Source organism: Dermacentor silvarum, chromosome 3 (genome assembly GCF_013339745.2).
Source record: "Dermacentor silvarum isolate Dsil-2018 chromosome 3, BIME_Dsil_1.4, whole genome shotgun sequence".
Classification (NCBI taxonomy): Eukaryota; Metazoa; Arthropoda; class Arachnida; order Ixodida; family Ixodidae; genus Dermacentor; species Dermacentor silvarum.
Window position 1 is genome coordinate 107926471 of NC_051156.1, and position 19264 is coordinate 107945734.

At 45.0% G+C, this 19264-nt stretch overlaps 2 protein-coding genes across 2 annotated transcripts; both read left to right on the plus strand.

Moving 5' to 3' along the window:
* The first annotated feature begins 102 nt into the window (after positions 1-102).
* LOC119445671 (meiotic nuclear division protein 1 homolog) lies at positions 103-7277 on the plus strand. The gene is made up of 6 exons (XM_037709953.2): positions 103-213; positions 401-466; positions 1018-1191; positions 2284-2391; positions 4054-4213; positions 6885-7277. Exons 1-6 carry the CDS (start codon positions 211-213, stop codon positions 6986-6988), a joined length of 615 nt encoding a protein of 204 aa, XP_037565881.1. The 5' UTR covers positions 103-210; the 3' UTR covers positions 6989-7277.
* A 186-nt stretch (positions 7278-7463) lies between these two features.
* On the plus strand, positions 7464-13524 carry LOC119445672 (X-box-binding protein 1). The gene is made up of 4 exons (XM_049663510.1): positions 7464-7849; positions 8975-9076; positions 10862-11001; positions 12402-13524. Exons 1-4 carry the CDS (start codon positions 7647-7649, stop codon positions 12776-12778), a joined length of 822 nt encoding a protein of 273 aa, XP_049519467.1. The 5' UTR covers positions 7464-7646; the 3' UTR covers positions 12779-13524.
* Positions 13525-19264: the final 5740 nt, after the last annotated feature.

Genomic DNA, 19264 nt, shown 5'->3' on the forward strand with positions numbered 1-19264 from the left:
ATATTACTGCAGTAAGCTAAATTAAAACAGTGTTGATGTATATGTGTAATAATATTAAGTGTAACTTGTAATTTTAGGCGTTTGAAGATCGTGCGTGAGTTAGCGCGCCAAGCAGACGTGAGAGTTTGCTTTGCTTAGACTTGCCCGGCAAATTTGGTTGACACGACATCGCTTGTGTCAGAGAAAAATTTCCCTTTCTTGACGACTGCAATGGTACGCTTTATTATTAGGATGGTGTAGTGATCTTTATCACTTCGAAATTTCTGTTATTATTGTATGAGTGTGTGATTTTCTCTGCTCTGTAAGTGACACACTCTGAAACCTAAAGTGCTTTCGGCGCTATTTTCGATGCCAGTTCTTTATTACCGTAACACATTCATTGTTTTTATTCTTTTTGCAGTCCAAGAGAAAAGGCGTGAGTGCCGAAGAAAAGCGGCAGCGGATGCTGCAAGTTTTCTATGAAAAAGTGAGCGTATTCGTCACGCACGTTCAGTTTGACCGAGTTAATCATGATCACGCGAAGTAGTACATGTACTACGGTATTCCTACTTTGTTTTGTCTTTTATAAAGCTGGTATTCTGCTGCCTATTTATTTGTCGATATAAGCTGTTTGAAATTTAATTGGATCATCACGCTCTCTTGCACGAAAGCATTTGCATATTTCGGCGGCCACATTTCGATTGTGAAATGGTAAAAACGCTCGTGTATTTGATTTAGGTCCGTGTCAAACCCCAGGTGGTCAAAATTAATACGAAGCACTCCGCTATGACGTTTCTCATAGCCGCAATTCCACAGCTAACTTTAGGCTTTGTTGAAAGTCGTGCAAATAAGCGTAGTTTATGGGCCGGCTTCCTCTTTAGCATTTCCGGTACAACCGGGAGGTGCCATACCTGTTACAAGGAATTACACCCGTAATGTACCACGCGATTTCGTGTCATTATTGCCCAGTTGTCTTGAACCACATACGCACTTAAGCGTACCTTCATTTGCATTTTTCATGTCATATTTATTTTGCAGAAAGATGTGTTTCAACTGAAAGACCTCGAGAAAATCGGCCCCAAAGAAAAGGGTGTCATAGCGCAGGCAGTTAAAGATGTTGTTCAGTCTTTAGTGGATGACGGCCTGGTGGACTCTGAAAAGATCGGCACATCAGTTTACTTCTGGTCGTTCCCAAGCAAAGCTGTCAGTACGGTGAGTCTTGTTAATCTAGAATGAACTGTGACATTGTGCTGTAGAGAACATGAGGTAACTATGGTCTATGTAACTATGGTCGATTTACTATACACCAAGTAACTGTAAGTGATTATGTAGTGTAAGCAACACTGTTATGATGTTTATTTTTCTTTCTTTTTTTTTTTGAGTTTCAAACATTTCGGTAAAAATGGACTCATATAGTGATTGCAGAATGCTCAGTGCTCAGCGATTCGAACGCGATACTCGGAGTGCAGGGCTGCCGGTTTGCTCTGGGGACACCAATGTGATGCAATGCGAGAGCCTTTGTTACACATTTTGACTATTTGGCCCCCAGTGATCACCTACATTTTCATTTGCTGAGCTCTGTATGTAAGCATCGCTTTAGTGCCTTGGCTTTGGTCTTTTGATAACAATGCACTTATCTGTCCTTTCTCACAGCATGAAAATAAAAAGCTTTAACTTCCGGAAATTGGCAGTATTTGCAGCACAGCACTGCTCTTGATGTCATGTCCTTTGAGGGATGATAAAAGCTGTGAAAAAGTAATCAACTATTCATATCATTGCTCGCACTTATGGGTACATGAGTTCAACATTAATGGCATTATTTTGAATCAATAAAAAAATGGGTGTAATACAGGTTCCCTCGCTATTTATTTATCTTACACATTTACTGTAGCTTAACCTTGGTCACAATTATATTTTTTCTAAAATTCAGTTTTTTTTTTTTTTGTAGAGAATTCATTTCTGGCTCACCTTTTCTAACTTGTTGAATTATAGATATAAGTGAGACCTGGCATATTGAGTGATCGAATTGAATAAGGCCACGCCACAGTTGCTCCTATCGCTTGGGTGTTCGGACATTTGCAACCTGACTGGAGCAAAATCATGTGCACAAAGAACCTCAATAGGCTGGAACCACCTCCCTGCCTCTATCACTGCCATCTGTAACACCAAGAATTTCGAGACAGCCCCTAATAGTCATATCTATTCTTGCCCCTCCTCTCTGTAAAGACCTTTGGGCAATGGAGAGTGTGAAAATAAACAAGTAAACAATGTCTCACAGCAGCAAAATGCAAACTTCCTTTCCAGAGAAAGCGTAAATTAGACGAGCTCAAGTCAAAAGTGGAGGACGTGCAGAAGAAGCTCAAGTTTGTCGAGAATCAGCTGGCGAAAGCTCAAGTGGGAAGGGAAGATTCGGTGAGTGGCAGCTTCCAACGTCCCGGGACCTCCTAGGCAATAGCAGCTGGTAGTTTAAGGGGCACTAAAGAGAAGTATAAAGTTAAGCTGCGTTAATAAATTGCAACTGTGCAATAGCAAGACAGTCACTCTTTCTGCAGGAGGAGGTCTGGTAACCCAGGAAAGACATAAAAATGAAAGACTGGTGGTGATGCCACGTTGTAGTTCCCGCACCAGCTTGTCAGGACGTCATTGATTTTTGACAGAGCCTGGATTTAGCTAATTGTTTTTCGGCAAAAGGGTACCTGGACTACAGTGCGTTCTAAAGGGCACTAAGACTGCATAGCAAGGTTCGAAAGCTTTTTGGCAACGAAATTGCATAAAATATATGAGAAGATATTTTTTATTCCGTGACATCAGACTGATCGCTAGTTGTTGCTGTGCTGGTTGGCCCGTACTTATTGCGGTGAAGAAAACATGAAACCGTGTGAAAAAACTGCTGTACCAGAAAGATGCTCTTTTCTGTCCCGCTGTTTCTTAACGTGGTCTCGTGTCTTTTCCTCATCATCAAACTGATGTACTAGAACTACAGTTTAGGCTTAAATTGAAGAAAGGGTAAGTTTGGCTTTCATTTATTTTAATAATAATCAAATGCAAATGAAGCTTTTGCTATTACCAGTTTAAACTGATTTAGTGTTGCTCTTTAGTGTCCCTTGTAACATTTCTTCATGCAGTCTTTGTTATGTTTGTTTGTTTGTTGTCAAGGGAGCTCTTAGTGACAAATGAAAAAAGAGCGTCAGTCGGTTTAATCTTTAGTGCCTCTAGGTTCTTCTGTTGTTTTCACTTCAGCTTGCTTATTCCACAACACTTAATAATACTGATTACATGTGTTGCAGGCTTAATTGAGATACTGGCTGACTTAGTGGCAGCATGCATGCAAGAATAACATCTTGGCTATTTCCTTTAAAACTCCTCGTTCAAAAAATTAACTCATATGCATGTGTACTGCAGTGTCAAATGTAAATACACAGAGCGTAATTAAAAACTGATAAATCTTGTACAATAGACCAGGTGCTTATAATTCAAGGTCTAACCACTAGGTGCAGTGCAGGCAAGTCAAACTGAATTAAAGTGCGTGCTTTCAGCAGCCAGCTACTTTCAGCTACTTTCAGAAGCCAGTGACCGCTTAAAATATTGAATGAGCAAAGAAAATGTGTTCACCTGAAGTGCGTGTTCAGATTGCTTAGGTATTAAGGTGCTGCGAACCAAAACGGTCTATGGTGGGCCTGAATAACGGACATATTCTTTACAGAACATCTGCACTGGGGTTGCACTCTAGGTTGCTCACTTTCGGGGATCACCACAAGTTGTCATGAGAACGATCGCATTGCAGTTGCAGTCTAGCTAATACTAGACTGCAACTGCAAGAATATACCACCTTAGGCCAAAATATATGCAACAATTCTGTTTCATGTTTTTTTTTCTTCCTTTTTGTGCTCCATCAGTGGTCCAATCATGTTCCGCTCCCATTAACACTTGGATTGGGAGGTTGTGAGTGGTGGGAAATAAGAAAGGAATGCAATTGGGTGAAAGCAATCCTGACATTGTACCGGCCCTAGTCTTAGTTCACATCATCAGCCTGTCTCTTAGGTCTTGTGAGTGACACATGGAATAATAATGCAGTCTGAGCGAGAGGAACTGATTTCCAAGCTGAGCGAATTGGAACGCGGCCGAGATGAGGTTTCATCCGAGCTGGAGAAGCACAAGGACTGTGACCCCGAGGTCCTGGAGGAGATCAAGAAGCAGACACTCGTAGCCAAGGAGGCCGCCAACCGATGGACAGGTCAGTCACCTTTGCGGCACAGTGGCTTTGGCACTGTGTGGTTGACTGTACAAATATTATTTCATTGAGGGCAGAACATGCAAGCACTCAGGTGCTCAGATTTGGTGGATGCACACCTGCAACTCTCCTGAATTTCTCGCTAAATTTATACGAATTTAGGCTTGTTTTATGATTTTACAAATGTTGTGTCATGTTATATTAAAAATACATTACATTTGCTAAAATGTTTTAAATGTGTCGAGGGATGAGGCCGCACATAATAGAAAAAGAAATGCGTACAAGAAATTGTGATAGTACCCGTGTTCGCCTTTTGTAGCAGCACGAGACACCATAAATTTCTGAAGCAAGCGAAATTGGTACTAGCAGCAAAGTGGCTGAAAAAGTCACTGTAAACAAAAACAATGACTTGCTTGTCAGCCTCTGCTGTCGCTAGTTCCTTGCTGCTTCTATGCTGCGTGAAAAGGTAGACATCGTTAATAAAGTATGTGTGTATCCCACAAAAGGCACACGCCCAGGTTAAACTTTATTGCCCCTTCCTCTAGCCATAACTGCGGGGTTTGTAGGAATTTTAAAGTTAAAAGGTTGGTAGGTATGTGGATGAAAAAGGTTAGGTTAGGAGTAGAGATTTTAGTTGGTGCAAGCTAAGTAACATGTTCCACATTATCCAAAGCCTTACATTTACCAAGAGCAGATGCTTTATAAGTGAGAAAAATGACATAAGCTTTAAGATGAGATGTGGCACTCTACTACCGTGTAAAAATGTTACCTGCTACCATTACGTAACATGTCCGATTTCTTCATCATCATTATGATCATCCTTATTTATGTCCACTGAAGGATGAAGGCCTCCCCTGGCGATCTTGAGTTACCCCAGTCTTGCTTTAGCTGACTTCAGTCGATGCCAGCAAGTTTGCTCATTTCATCACACGACCTACTCCTTGCCATTCTTAATCGCATTTCCCTTTCTTTAGCACCCAATCTGTAGCTCTAATAGACCACCGTTTACCCCCTCTATGCATTACACGGCCTATGTAGTTTCATTTCTTCCACTTCATCTCAACTAGAATATCGGCTACTCCCATTTGCTCTGTAATCCACACCTTAAAAATCACCGCGATGAGACATTAAGTGTGACCGATAGTGGGGGATGCTCTCCGAGGAGCATTCTTTAGCCTCGGTGTCTACTTCAATGGAACGATAATATTGTGGAGTCAAGAAAGAGCTTTGAGATGAAGTCTTGGGGGGGGCATCCTGTAAGTGTCCACCTAGCTAGTGGACTGTCCGTTTTGCTTCTGCTTCTGAAGTGCTGATTGGCTGGGGTGCAAGCGAAAACGAGGCAAACACCCCCAGCCAGTTTTCTTCTCGCTTGTACCGCTCCAGCCAGTCAACAGCAGCTGCAATTGATAGTCCACTAGGCGGACACATACAGAATACTTTCTCCCCCCCCCCCCCCGTTTGTGATTACTGGGGCTAATTGCCAGTATTTTCTTTGCTGGCCTGCACTTTCTACAGTCCGGTTGCCATACTCACTCACAAATTCGCCGTCTCATACTCGCTCCACACATAGGTGTGGGATAGAGCATGAGTGAGGAAGGGTCTGAGTGGACATGACTGTGAATGAGTGGGAGTAAGTGCCTGCGAGTTTGAGTGGACATTAGTGTATGCATGTGAGTGGGTGGGCATGTGAGTGTGAATGGGGAACAACTGTGACCACTAGTGAATGTTGGCGAGTACGAGTGGGCACGAGTAGCGATGAGTGCACATGAGTGTGATTGAGTGAATGGCCTGCAAAAATATTGCTGAGTAAGTATCCTTTTATTCTGCCAACCTATGCTGCAGTCTGAGTCAGTAGGTTTTGGGAGCATTAGAAAACACACGAATCAGTTTCAGCTAACCATTGCGTAGTTCATTCCTTAGAGCAGTTGTGAATGCCTGGTGCTTTGACTGATGCACTGTTTCAAATCACATAGAAGTTTGCTTATTTATTATTGTTTGAGTGTTTCACATTAATGCCCTTTGCCAGGGAAGAAGGTTGACTTTTGCGCTCAATTGACCGTAGTTAGAGCTGTAATTATTGCACAGCAACTATTGTATGGCGGAAAAAAAATACGAGGGTGCATAGTGGCTAAAAACACGTCAGCTCATTCCGTTTTGAAATTGTGTCGATTGCCGACTTAAGGCTGATGCGCATCGAAAATTTCTCCACTAGGATGCTGAGACACCGTGGGCCGAGATAAAACAATTTCCGTAATGGTGATATATCCCCCGGGACGAGGAACTTGGCTATCTCTCCGCGATATCGACGTACGCAAGCGCGATTCCGTTCGCATAAAAGTCGTCCACGGCCTTTGAAGCCGCGTCGGGAACCTAGCCGCTCGGAGCCTGAATAAACAATTTCCGTAAGACGATATATTCGCCGCGGGACAAGGAACTCCGCTATCGCGCCTCGATACCACATACGCACGCGCGAGCGTGAGAACATGACACAAAAACTCGTGAAGATCATATAATGCTTAACTAGTTACGAGCGTAATCGCAGTTTAAAGCCGACAAAAATATATAACCCGGCAGAGTGAGATACGAGGTCGTGTTCGCACACCTCCTCTTAGGCGGCTTTCCAAGTGTGATGCGTTTGTCAGGTACTCATAAGCATTCCAATGTATATTTGCAGATAACATCTTTTCTATCAAGTCCTGGGTAAAGAACAAGTTCTTCATCGAGGAATCGGTGCTCAACAAGCAGTTTGGCATCCCGGAAGAACTGGACTACGTTTAAGCTTTGATAACCATCAGCTCAGTCTGTACATATGGAACCAACATTTCACAGAATTTCGTCACCTTCGCTACGCGTGGCTAACTGTTTTCCCTCTTTGCAACAGCTGTTGCGCGTCAGAAGTGACCTGACACGTAAGTGAAAATAAAGGTTGTTTCGAGGTGGCTTCGTGTTTTATTGTTTGCCTGCTACTGCTATCAAGGTCGCAAACACGAATTCGCGGAAGCAGAATCTTGCGTCGATGGAATGTTGCGCGGCATGAAGCAACTGTCATAGTCAACTTGCATCAGCAGAAACTGGGCTTTCTCTTCGACGCTCGCTGATCTCCGGCGCGCGGCGAAAAAAAACGAAACAAAAACAAACCGCGACTTTCCGCAGCGTAAACAGCTGGCCTCATGACATCACTTGCTCGCGAGCCAATCGGAGGGCACGCTAGAAGTCGCGGCCCGTCCAATCCGGCAACGCCACGCTTCCTCCGCCGCTTTGCTGGCAGTCCGGTTCTCGTCGAAGCAGCGGAATGGTGTCGTAGGGCGTTCACGACTTTTGGCGTAGTTTCGGCTATGCAGCGATCGGCTCTGTTTGTATCGTACCTACTCGAAGTGATGTCTCTCTGAAGTGTTCGACGTGCTCGCGTCCCACAACCCCGTAAACCCGCATCAACATGGGCGTTCCCAAGAGAATCGTGATCACGGCAGTTCGCGACCGTTCTTCGGAGAAAGCAGCCACCACAATCATCGCACCTCGAGATTGGCACGTGAAGTCCGAGATGGAAGTCACCGTCGCGGAGCCCGTCGTCACCGCTGCGCCCGTGAGGAAAAGGCAGCGGCTCGACCATCTGACGCGGGAGGAAAAGATAATGAGAAGGTGAGCGGCGATGTTTCGTTTCTGTGGGGAATGATAATCGCTTGCGTCGAGAATGTTCCGCCCCAATGCGACAAACCTGTTTGCCTCCGCTTCGTTCGTGGGAAAGTTGTCTTTAGATTTTCTGAACGGCGTGTGTAACAAGTATGCGAATTGGCTTCCATCAGCCGCCTAGCGCGCATTCAGTCTGGCTTTCACGAACCTGCTGTTCGCCTACGTTTCCTCGATCGCTGAATTTTAGTCGGTGTAGGTGCCCTCCCTATTCTACTTGTGAATTTCTGCGCCCCATCCTCGAGCCTGCTTCGCGAACAGGCTAAAAGAGTTTCCGAATCGCTTGCTTGAGTCGAAATGGTGTCGGCGCTGACCTCGGCGTCGCCACGTCGACAGGGATACGCGTTGGCAGGCGTCGTTGCTTGATCTGTGACGTCAAGCGGTATTTTGTTTCGTTGCCACCGTATCCATGGCGACGCCGCCGGCTGCTGTTGCATCAGCCGCAAGTGTCGACGCTTCCGCCGCATCTCGATTGCGTTCCGCGAGATGTTGCTTGATTTGACTCGGACACGACGACTTGAGGGTGGGTTGTGGGCACGGTGTAAGATGTATACCGTGGTTGCGGGCTACCTGACAGTTGCGAGATTGCGAAAGCGCTGTGCCTCGGGTCTTTGACCTTCGTAATAAGATAGTGCGCTGCGAGCGTAGCCCCGCGGCACACTTGTGGACACCGTTACATCATTTGAATAAAATTATCGCCGCTGATTTCCAGTGAATTTTTCATATAGCTTGCCACCAATAGTTCACCTGTATATATTGATGGTTTCGCATCGCAGTCATCCGAAAGTACGAGTATCTGTAGTGTGCGGTTCGATGAGCGTTGCGAGATATAGGTCGTTGCATTCAATGCCATAAATTAATGTCATAATTGTTTAATCCTGCTAATCGCGTATCATACACCGCGCAGCTGTGTGGACACTGGCTAGTCTGTTCGTAACGGCATTTTTGGGCATTGTTTTTCAAATTTTTTGTTCAGTTTCATCCTGACTTCTGTTTTTTTTTTTTTTTTTTTTTGGTTATGGCGGATATTAGAAGGGATGCTTGAGTGCTCAACGATGCAAATTTGGCCGCTCCCAGGAAACTGAAGAACCGTGTGGCAGCACAGAGTGCCCGCGATCGGAAAAAAGCAAGGATGGATGAACTCGAGGAGCAGGTCACTCAGCTGCAGGCAGACTGTAAGTAATCTTGTTTTTCTTTTCAGCATACGTTCCACGTCATAAGATTTACACATCATTGGATTTGCTTGGCACTTACTGTCACACTTTTTGGATTGTGAATGCTTACATGGTCCTGTGTGAATTGGGCCCTAAACCACTTTTTATGAAAGTGGCAAAATCCACTTGAAGTTCAAATAGGCTATTTCAGGAATATTTTGCCGCAAAAAGTACTTCAATGCATTCAGCAGAATCAGAGTTATTGGCAGTCAAACACCACCTTCACAGTGCTTCCGCTCCTTCTTCAATGCCTTGCACTGCAAGAACTACGGCAGTGTGGGGCATGCCCACAACGCTCAAATTTGATTTTGGATGCTCACGTAGATGCCACCACTTTCCGATTTTGGCACCTGCGATAACGGTAAGATGTGCCCTTGTGCTCAGCCAGCGGACTTGCCGCAGCACCTCAGCTAAGGCGCTGCTGAGTACGAGATCACAGGATCGAATTCCGGCCGGTGCGGCCGCATTTTGATGGAGGCGAAAGGCAAGGCAAAAACACCCGTGTGCTTGCGTTGTAGTGCACATTAAAGAACCCCTGGTGCTCAAAATTTATCCGGAGCCCTCCTCTACAGCGTGCCTCATAATCAGAACTGGTTTTGGCACGTAAAACGCCAGGAAGAAGATGCCGCAGCCACATGCAGCTGTAGTGCGTATGCGCAGCATTTGCTTTGTTTATGACAGGGCTTGAGTATATACTTCAGTCTGGCCATGCTACGTGCTGCAGACAGGCTTTTTCCTGCAGACCACCTACATTTAACTTGCGTATTTTGAAGCGCTATCAATACGAAGTCAAGTCTGCCAAGGCATCTAACTAGGAGCGGCCAGGAGTGAGCGCGCCCTGGTAAGCGTGCGTGTGGTCTGACCTTAAGTTTCGTGTGGTTCAAGGCTAGTTCAGTGTTCAAAAGTAGTCTAAATTAGCGAGACCTGACGAATACAACACTGATAAGCGAGGTGGCCAAAAGTTTAATTTCCTACGCAGGCGGCCTGCATTCGAGTGTGAACAGATGACAAGTCGACTTCTTCCGGAAGTACATAATTATTATCGAAATTTGAAAGCAGATTTTTGTTTACTTCAGCCTTTTTATTAAAGTTCATCAATAAATATACACAGTGACAGTAGGAAGAAGCGCACTGATTCAAATACCTTTCATTGATTGATGTCAGCTATTGAGAGACTTAAGAGAGAGCGTTTGAGAGAAAGGTGACTTCTCGCTCTGGGGCTTGCGAGCTCCATGCGCCGCACACAACTGCAAAACTTGGCCGAGATGTTCACAGCAGCGTATGCTATCCGCTATGTTCTTTCACCAATCCCGAGGGGTGGTTCTGGACACCTTTATACGAAGGGGGGGGCCTAAGATGTGTCCTTTTTTGTTGTTGTGCTGCAGCACCATAATGATTTTCCAGCTCATCTGCTTCTCGAAGTTTGTGCAGCTAGGTTACTGTCTGATTAAAGTATGCGGTTAATAAATGTTGACCAACCAACCCTTCTATTCACTTGGAATGGGTTTCTTCCAACATTGAATAGCAGCACCACTTTTTACTTTATGTGGCAATATCCAGTGTGTTCTTTTAATCGGCTTACCTTGAGAATCTATGTATAGCTACATAGTGCACCAAATATTCACTGCATTAGGCTCTTAAAGATTTCACAGTGAAATTAACGCTTATACCACTACTTGATATTGAGGGTGGAAGCTCATTTTTGGTAATAGCCTTGTAGAAACTGACATTGCTTTTTTTGTCAACAGAGGGTAGCCCTGATGGAGGAGAACCGCCTCCTGCGTCAAAGGCTGGAAGAATGCCAGAGGGAGAACCAGCGACTTGTTGAAAGGCTCGAGGCAAAGCCCACCATTCAACTTCCCACACCCATTTCCACACCCACCACCACTACCACCTACCACTTCATCCAAAGCTGCACCAGTTATCAAAGTCGAGGTGAGTAGACAGATAGACTTGGTACTGTAGCCGTTGTTGGAGTGGTATCTGTTAGACATGTTACGGTTGTCTGTATACAGTGACATTCTTGTTTATGCTCTTTAACTACATTGTGCATTAGTTGTAATCACTAGCAGCTGTGCGAGGGGCATGGCTTTTTCCCAGTAGGTGGCTGCAGTTTTGTGGCTTGTCATGACAGCACACGTGCTAATGCAGTGGCATTGAATGGCAGGCTTATGTGCAGCCATTGAATAATAAAAAAAATAATATGCAGATGCACTGATGTCTATATTATGTGCGCTGTGTTAGCTTGCTCACATTCATTATTGTGACGGTACAAGATAGTGCAGGCTGTATTGCAGTCATTACTTGCCATGGCACAGCGAAAGGCCATAGGCATGGGATGAACTGATGCCACAGCTTAAAAGTTTATTAATTTGTAGAAGATGTTAGTAACAGTTGCCGTTTTTATGGAATTGCCAAGATGCAAAGTATAGCTGACCTTAAACATGCTTTTCTGTTAGTTGAAATTATGCCATAACAGTGAGCGCTTTGGCTTCCTGATAAAATTGACTGGTGCTGACAGGTTGAATAAGATGAACTTTGGTTTACATCTGTTTAGCGAGCAACTGAAAAAAAATATTAATCTCAGCTTGATTATAGATAAGTAGGTTGCACTTTTGCAACAGCAGTTCTCAGCCTCACTAAGCAGACTCAAACCTAGATAACTTTGTGTACTACATTGCCCAAAGGGGATGAAATTATGGGAAAATACTGTGAAGTTTGTAACGTCACACTAACGCACATCATTGGTGTTTTCACTTGGACGTGAAACTTTTTCCTTTTTCCACTAAAGTAATACATGTAGTGGTTTGAAAGAATCAACCAGTCCAAATTGACAAAATATTTCTTTAGAGTCTCTTCAAACCTACGTTACAGTTGTCATTATCGTTTCCTAAAATTGGCTTCCACAGCTTCCTACTTCGTCACGAGACAGCGTAGTCAGCACATCAAGACCTTGGTTTCTTGAGTTTGTGTGGCCTAAGCATGCTTTATCTGTGGTGGCTCTCCAAGCTGCCTAATCTTAGATTAGTTTGTGTAGTGTTTTACTCAATTTGAATTATGTTCGGGGCAGCAGGAAGGGGTTCAGATATTTTCAGCTGCATTTGAAATCACAGTTATGATATATTCTGTACATTGACAGGGACTATGGTAGCTGTGTTGAAGCAATGCTAGTAACTCGTAAATAACTTGCATAGCAGCACTGATTGGCTGTGGTGTGTACAGTATCCTTTACCTTGCTTGGTATTGCCTAATTTTGCTGTTTTGTTCTTCCTTTCCTTCCTACTTCTCGTGGTCTACGCAGCCGTGTTCACCACCAGAGACTAGAGCAAGCAGCGGTTCCGTTGAGTATGCATCACTCATCAGTGGACCTCTGCAGCAGGACCAGGTTCCGCTGCGGGCTCTTGCTCTCTGGATGATGCAATTCGGCTTCTGGCAGCTGATGACGAGTGTGACGACCTCTTCGCCCTGCTCCAAGAGTGCAGCCAGAACCTGCTTGAAGGAGGCATGCCCCTCACAGAGGACGTCCCTTCTCTGCCTGTTCCTGCTGCTTCTGCTCCAACGGCAGCAGCAACAACGAAGCCCAGGCAGTCGCCTGGTCGAAAACGGAGCGCCTCCTCACGTGTGGTGGGGGCCTCACCAGAAGAGCTGGACTCCATCAAAGAACTGATCCACTTCGACCATGTCTACTACAAACAGGAAGATGGCAGCAGCGCAGGCACAGCTGATGTCGTCATGGAAGATGCCTCAACAACTGTAGCAGCAGTGACAGCGTTAGCTGCCCCTTCCCACACCCCAGTCTCAGTGACGGCCCCAGTGTCCCCCGCGTCAGTCATTGAGGTTGAGGACACCGTGGTTGTCATCGACGACTGCCCTTCCCCGGTTCCTGGAAGCCCCAATTCGGTCCCCCTCAATCTGGATTTCACTTGCGCCGAGAGCAGTGACGCACAGGGCCTTCCACAAGAGGCTTTGTCATTGTCGCCACAAGTGTTCAAGATGGCTGCCAGTCCATCGGCACACAGCACAGAGACCGGCTACGAGTCTGCAGTGTCTCCACTGAGCGACTGCAGCTTCCGGGAGGACAGCCTTTTTGATGACTCTCCTCCCTGGGAGGACCCCCTGTCGGAACTGTTCCCGGCACTGGTGTGACGGAAAACCAGAGGACTATAGTGAAAAAGACTGCACGTGCATGGGAAATGGGATGGAGAAAGTGGACAGGGTGTCCTTTTTATCTTTTTCTGTCACTATCAGCATGCACCCCTAATTTATGGACTTTCATAGAAAGCAAAAAGCTGTACATAGTGTAATATATGCACACAAAGTTTTCTGTTGCTGGCAGTACTGTTGCTGCTGCTACTATTTTGTTGGCGCTCTTGTATGATAATTAAAGCTGGCTTGCGTATACCTGTTTGTAAATAGTGGTTGTTTGTTCCTTCTTGGGTTGGAATGCTCCATATAAAGACTAAGTCGACAGGAGTTTTGTCATTTCGGGGCCTTAATCGTTGCAAGATAAAGGCATTGCTAATGAAGTTGGGTTTTATAACTTTCAGGGATTTTCTAAAAGCACTGCAGGAGTTAATCCTAAAAAAATATTGTAAAAATTTTGCTACAAAATTCAGATCCTTTGTTTTATTAAAGGCTGCTCAGTATTTGTAGTTTCAGCTACAAGCATTTGTTTCTCCTTTGAACCGACTCCAAAAGCTGTTTCACCAGTCCCACTTTGCCTTTAAGCAATCCAGGCTGGCACAGATGAGTATAATTTTGGACTGGACAAAGTATAATTTTTTTTTTTTCAATTTGGGGGGTAAAATTGTGGTGCTGTTTCTTATGCTGACAATCGGGGAGAAAGGGGGTTTTTGAGGAAACATTCCGAAATTAGGGTTTGTTCGGGTTAAATTTACAAATTTTCTAAGTAATACATTACATTGTGTTTCTTTTTTTTTATTGGAGGGTATCACGAGCTCCTTAACACTGATGCGTTAAATCTAGTGATCTGTTTCAAGCTGGTAATTGGGAGGACTTCGGGGTTTTCTAGGAAGTACTCCGAGGTTCGCCGTTTGTTTAGAAATAAGAAGTAATAATGACAGTAAAGAGCATTGATAATTTGTAGGAAATTAAACATTTTATTCATGAAAAGCTGTTCATCAATTTTTTTACACAGCCGGCTTCCGTAGAATGACACGTTGAGTTAAGAATTAGGCGCGCTTGTTGGGCGGGTGTTTGAGAACCGTGTAGCGTCCACAGTGCTGCACACAACTTGTGAAATAAACTATAAGTCACTGGAGTTCACTTAAGCCAACAGGATCTAACTACGTTGTCCCAGGGCAGGGTAGCTAGCACGTGGCCACCGCAAACTCCATGCAGCGTAAAAGAAAAAAAAAAGTAGGCATTTTGGAATCCAAGGAGCAATTGGGTTTAACCAGATTCCCCTGAAAAATTTTCGGGGTGTAAAAATAACCCTAAGTATAAAGGGATCGCACCAAGCTCTGCACATTCACTGGCTGGCAGAAGCAAATGCACTGCAGACATTTTGGTTGGGCAACCAAATTATTTGGAGTAGGAGAAAAGTGTGTCATGTAATCCTTTCCAAGAAAAACTACAGCAGCACTTGTTTCATTTGATTGTGAAACTTTGCCTCTTGCAAACCACTTTGTAGTAGGTAGGTACTTGTCTCGTGCAATGTGCGTGGGCATAGATGTCATGCTGCCTTTGTTGTCATTCCATGGTCGTTATCATGCCAACGTCGTCCCACACAATCACTTGCTTTATGCAGATACATGTTGCCTTGTAACACTGCGCAAACCGAAACTAGGCTAGACAGCCAGATACTCGCAAAATGCTTCACATAACATTCCTACACTGCGTTGAACCTGCATAACATTTAAAGCAAAGCTTTATTTGGCTCTTTAGTATGCATGAACAGTTGTCTGGCAAAGTAAAACTGGGCTCACCGTGGAAAGTGTAACCAGAAATGGTGACTTGGCCATCTTGATAGTCGTGCATATGTGCGTCTAGCAATGGTTTCAATGCTGTTTGTAACAGGCCTAGTGTAGGGGCAGTGCAATCTCATGCTACCCACATGCCTAGTACCATTAACCGATGGAGCAAACCAGTCCCCAGTGACCCCAGCGGCAGTATCTCGCCAGGTGAACTGGGAAAGAAAGCCCTCTCTCGACTTTTGGTCATCATCATCTGATTGCTTCGGTCTTAGTTTTTTTTTTTATTAATTTCATTTTTAGAGGTGTTGGAATAATGACATTTCTTAATCTAATTGAGTAGAAATATTTTATAAAAACAACCTACGTCTATCAAGTGGAATACCGGACATCCTCTTACTTCTAATCAAAGTAAAATATAAGCTTTGCTTGGAGTCCGTGAGAAAAAAAAAAAAAAAAAAGGGGGGGGGGGAAAGAAGGCCGCGGGGTGAGCGAGAATAGACGACACCAAAGGGCTAGATTTTTTTTTTGTAATAATTTACGAACACCTGAAGATAACAATGAAGGCGGGAAGTACAAGGGGCTATAAGATTCATTGAAATGTAGAACGAATAAATAAAATTACCAGGGACGAAACAAACGGGAAACTTTCCGCAGGTGGGAGCCGAACCCTTTCGCATTGCGCATGTAATGCTGACTGCCGCGTTGGCCGTCCTCAGGTGTAGTTGTATGGTTGCTAGATCTAGCCCTCGGAGTGCTAGACGATACCATTCACCGCCATGGCGGCGAATATGGAACAGATACGTAAATGCAGGCGTCATATTGGCTTCACTACATTGCTAGAGAAAAAAGAGAGAGAGAGAGAACGGAAGAAAGAGAGAAAAAAGAGAGAGAGAGAAAGAGAGACAAAGAAAGAAATATAGAGATAGAAAGAAAGATAGATAGAGAGAGAGAAAAAAAATCACCACGTAGGTCAAATACATACACGACAAGCTTCGCTTGCCCCCATTTAATCGACAGGGGAAGGGCTGGTGATTTTTTACGCTTTTCTTTGTCCGTAATATCACTATCGCTTTTGACTCACTATCGCTTTTGAAGTACAGTCTTCTTCACAGTCTGAAGCATTCTCACTGATTCTTACTAATCACGCTGGCGTGAAGAGCGGCAGCAGCAGCGGCGAGCGAATTCCCCTTCCTGCTGCCTTTCGCTAGGCGCGCAAGAGCACTTCGCACACGAACCATCAGCTATCTCGGGTCGCTTAGGCTTCGAGCCCCCACCGCAGATTACTTCCAAGATAGGGCGCCCGCGGCCGCAGTCGGAGTAGAAGAGGAGATGCGCACTAACCTGCCCTCTCCCCCTCTCCTAGCGCGCACACATCTCCGCGTCCCCCTCTCCCCCAACCCATGCGCGCATGAGAAGACGGCGCTCACCCTCCCCGCCTTCCTTGCATGCGCAAGACGCCGCCGCATCAGGCCACCATCCTTCTCGGCTCACCCTCGCACCTACGGCATACGGCGCGCGGTCGAGATCTTATTGCATTTGGACTTTATGCGAAACATCACGACAACACCGACGACAACGGCGGAGATTCGCCTGGAGTGTCTTATAGTTGCTATCGCAATAAAAAGGACCTGCTGCGAGGATGACATCACTGGTTGTAGCGTAAAAGATGCTGCTGCTGCATGACTAGAGTGCCAAAAACACTAAATGACGGCTACAACCAAAAATCACAGGTCATGTACGCTTCCGGCGCAAAACCGAAAACAGCTAGAGCTGGCATTACACAATTTGTTTCTGCGTTGCACTGCAAAACTTTTGTCGTGGCACTTTTGATAATTTGCGACACTGTGTTTAGTTGACGGAGAACAGTAGCTAGAATATTAAGGGTTGGTTGTTGCGAAATATTTGCTGATATTTAATATTGGAGAAAAGCAGAATAGTTCATTTTCTAATAAAAAATCGAATATTAAACACTATTTGTATTCGTATTCGGCGCTTCGAATATTCGCCCACCCTTAAATTTTTCGTTACGGGAAAAATTTTCAGCTGGCGGATTTCTACAGAACTCATATTGAATAAAGCCTTGCCTTCCCAGAGCAGCTTAGATTCTTGTGCACAAAGCATGAGCTAAAGCAGCCATCACAGCAGATGTTTTAAGCAGGTGCAGAGAAATGCAAGTTTGATGGCCCAACTGGCCTGCGATGGAAAACGTTGACCTGAAGCATCTGATTTGGTCATGCCGTGCCGCCAGCGAGCATTAGGGAAAATCGCACCCAACCCCTCAGGGTGGTGTCATAGCTAGACGAGTGTCGACGACTGGGCAGCACCGCAAGGAGGCGCCACCAGAAAAATTGACGCTTTGCTCGCGTTTGCTAAGGAGGCACACATTACACAACCTTCTCTTCACCTGACCGCTACTCCTATCTTAAGCCACAGGCCCATCATTTCAAATAAAGATTTCACCATCAACTGACTGCGCGCCTCTATGCGATAACTTTCTGATGGCGCATTGCGGTGAAACTATTCCAAAGAAGCGTTGGAATACCGCCATTCAAGCGTCTTCTAACAATCGAAGCATGGAACTGGAGTCGATTCTACGCGTTAAAATGGTTGTGCAGACGCGTTCAGTGTTTGCCGACGTCGATGTGCACAGCGTTGAGGTATCGTTCGTATAACCGTTCAAGATGGCTGCTGCGCCTGCGGGCATAAAATGAAATCGTCCTATTGTTCTCTGCCGCACACGTGTTCCAAGGGCAGCCAGCCACGCACAAGCTAGATGGCGCGGGAGGGGAGGATATCGTAGCAGCTGTGTTCTGCGACGTCAATCCATCTATCATCTCGCGACAAGAGGCGGCTTCAGTAGATCGGTATACTGTGTGCAGTGCCGGTGCGTGCGACCTGTACGCTCGCTGCAGCTGTGTAGAAAGAGAGTTTAGAAGAAAAAAAGAGAAGATATCTGTTAATATTTTTGAGGTGCATGCTCGCTCTTCACAGGGGGCACTTGAATGTCGTAGTCCGTTCAAGCTATATGGCGGAAGGGCAAGTGGATAGCAAGATTTGGGCCCGAGTCGATTTGGAAAATTACAGTTATTTGTTTGGAATCATGCATCTAGTCAGAAAATTTGTTTCACGAAACTAGCCGCAGTTGATTCGCGTTTACTGCGGAGGTCGACATCGCATTTGTCAGGAATAACACCGTTCAGTTCAGTTTATTGTTCTTAAATAGCTTATGTGGAGGTATTACATAGACAAGCAACCTTTATCGTTGGCACGAGTTGATTAACGCTGAGTGGGACAAGTATTTGCGTTATTGAAGTGTATTAGGTTCAATTTATTCTTTCTGGTGATAAAATACGACCTTGGTTCAGCGTACCACTTGAAAATTCGTTCCAATCCATGCATGGTTTCGAATGCGTCTGCTGTACTGCGTGTGTGGGGTGATCATTTTAATGCGTAAGCATTCTAGGGCTTCTTCCTCCGGAAATCTGTCCGTCTGTCTGTAACGCATGGTACGATGCGCTCCGCAGGTATACGTGGGGTGACAGGAGGAATTGTTTCGAAAAATTTAGTTCCAAAGTGTGCCACGAAACACATCTGCATCCTAGTAATGCATAAAAAGGCGCTTCGTTAGAAAAAAATTATGTGTAACTACAGTTTGTCTTTAATGCAAGCTTGGCGGTGCATATACGGGGTGATCATTTTTAAGTTTCTCGGAATATGAAAAAATCGCCCGTTGCAGATGACATAATTCTAATCCAATTGAGCTAGTTTATTCGATGAGGCGGACATCATTAGCACGAGACATCGAAACACATATTCAACTAGCTACCGAGAAATTGACTAATTAAGTTCTTAATCATTTATTTAATGGCACATGTTTCAATTTACGAATTGTAGCCGCTGAGCTTGCAAGGCATATCCACTTGAAACGAATTTCCAGAGTGACATCATTTTGGAGATATGCGCTATCAAAGTAGCCGTAAAAAATGCATTGTCGTTCCAGTTACTTTTACAGCGAAGCTGTTAGCCTCTAGTCGGGATTTTCCGTCGGCTCGCGCTCATCAAAAAACAGTGCCGCCACTCTAGCGGCCGGGGCCACTCAGACAGACCTCAAACGGCAGCTGGAAAAGTGGCTTGTCTTTGAGTTTCCGCGTAACAGAATTATGTTTTCTCGTATATACGAATTACAGTCCAGAGCTATCATGTCTGCAGCTTGTGTG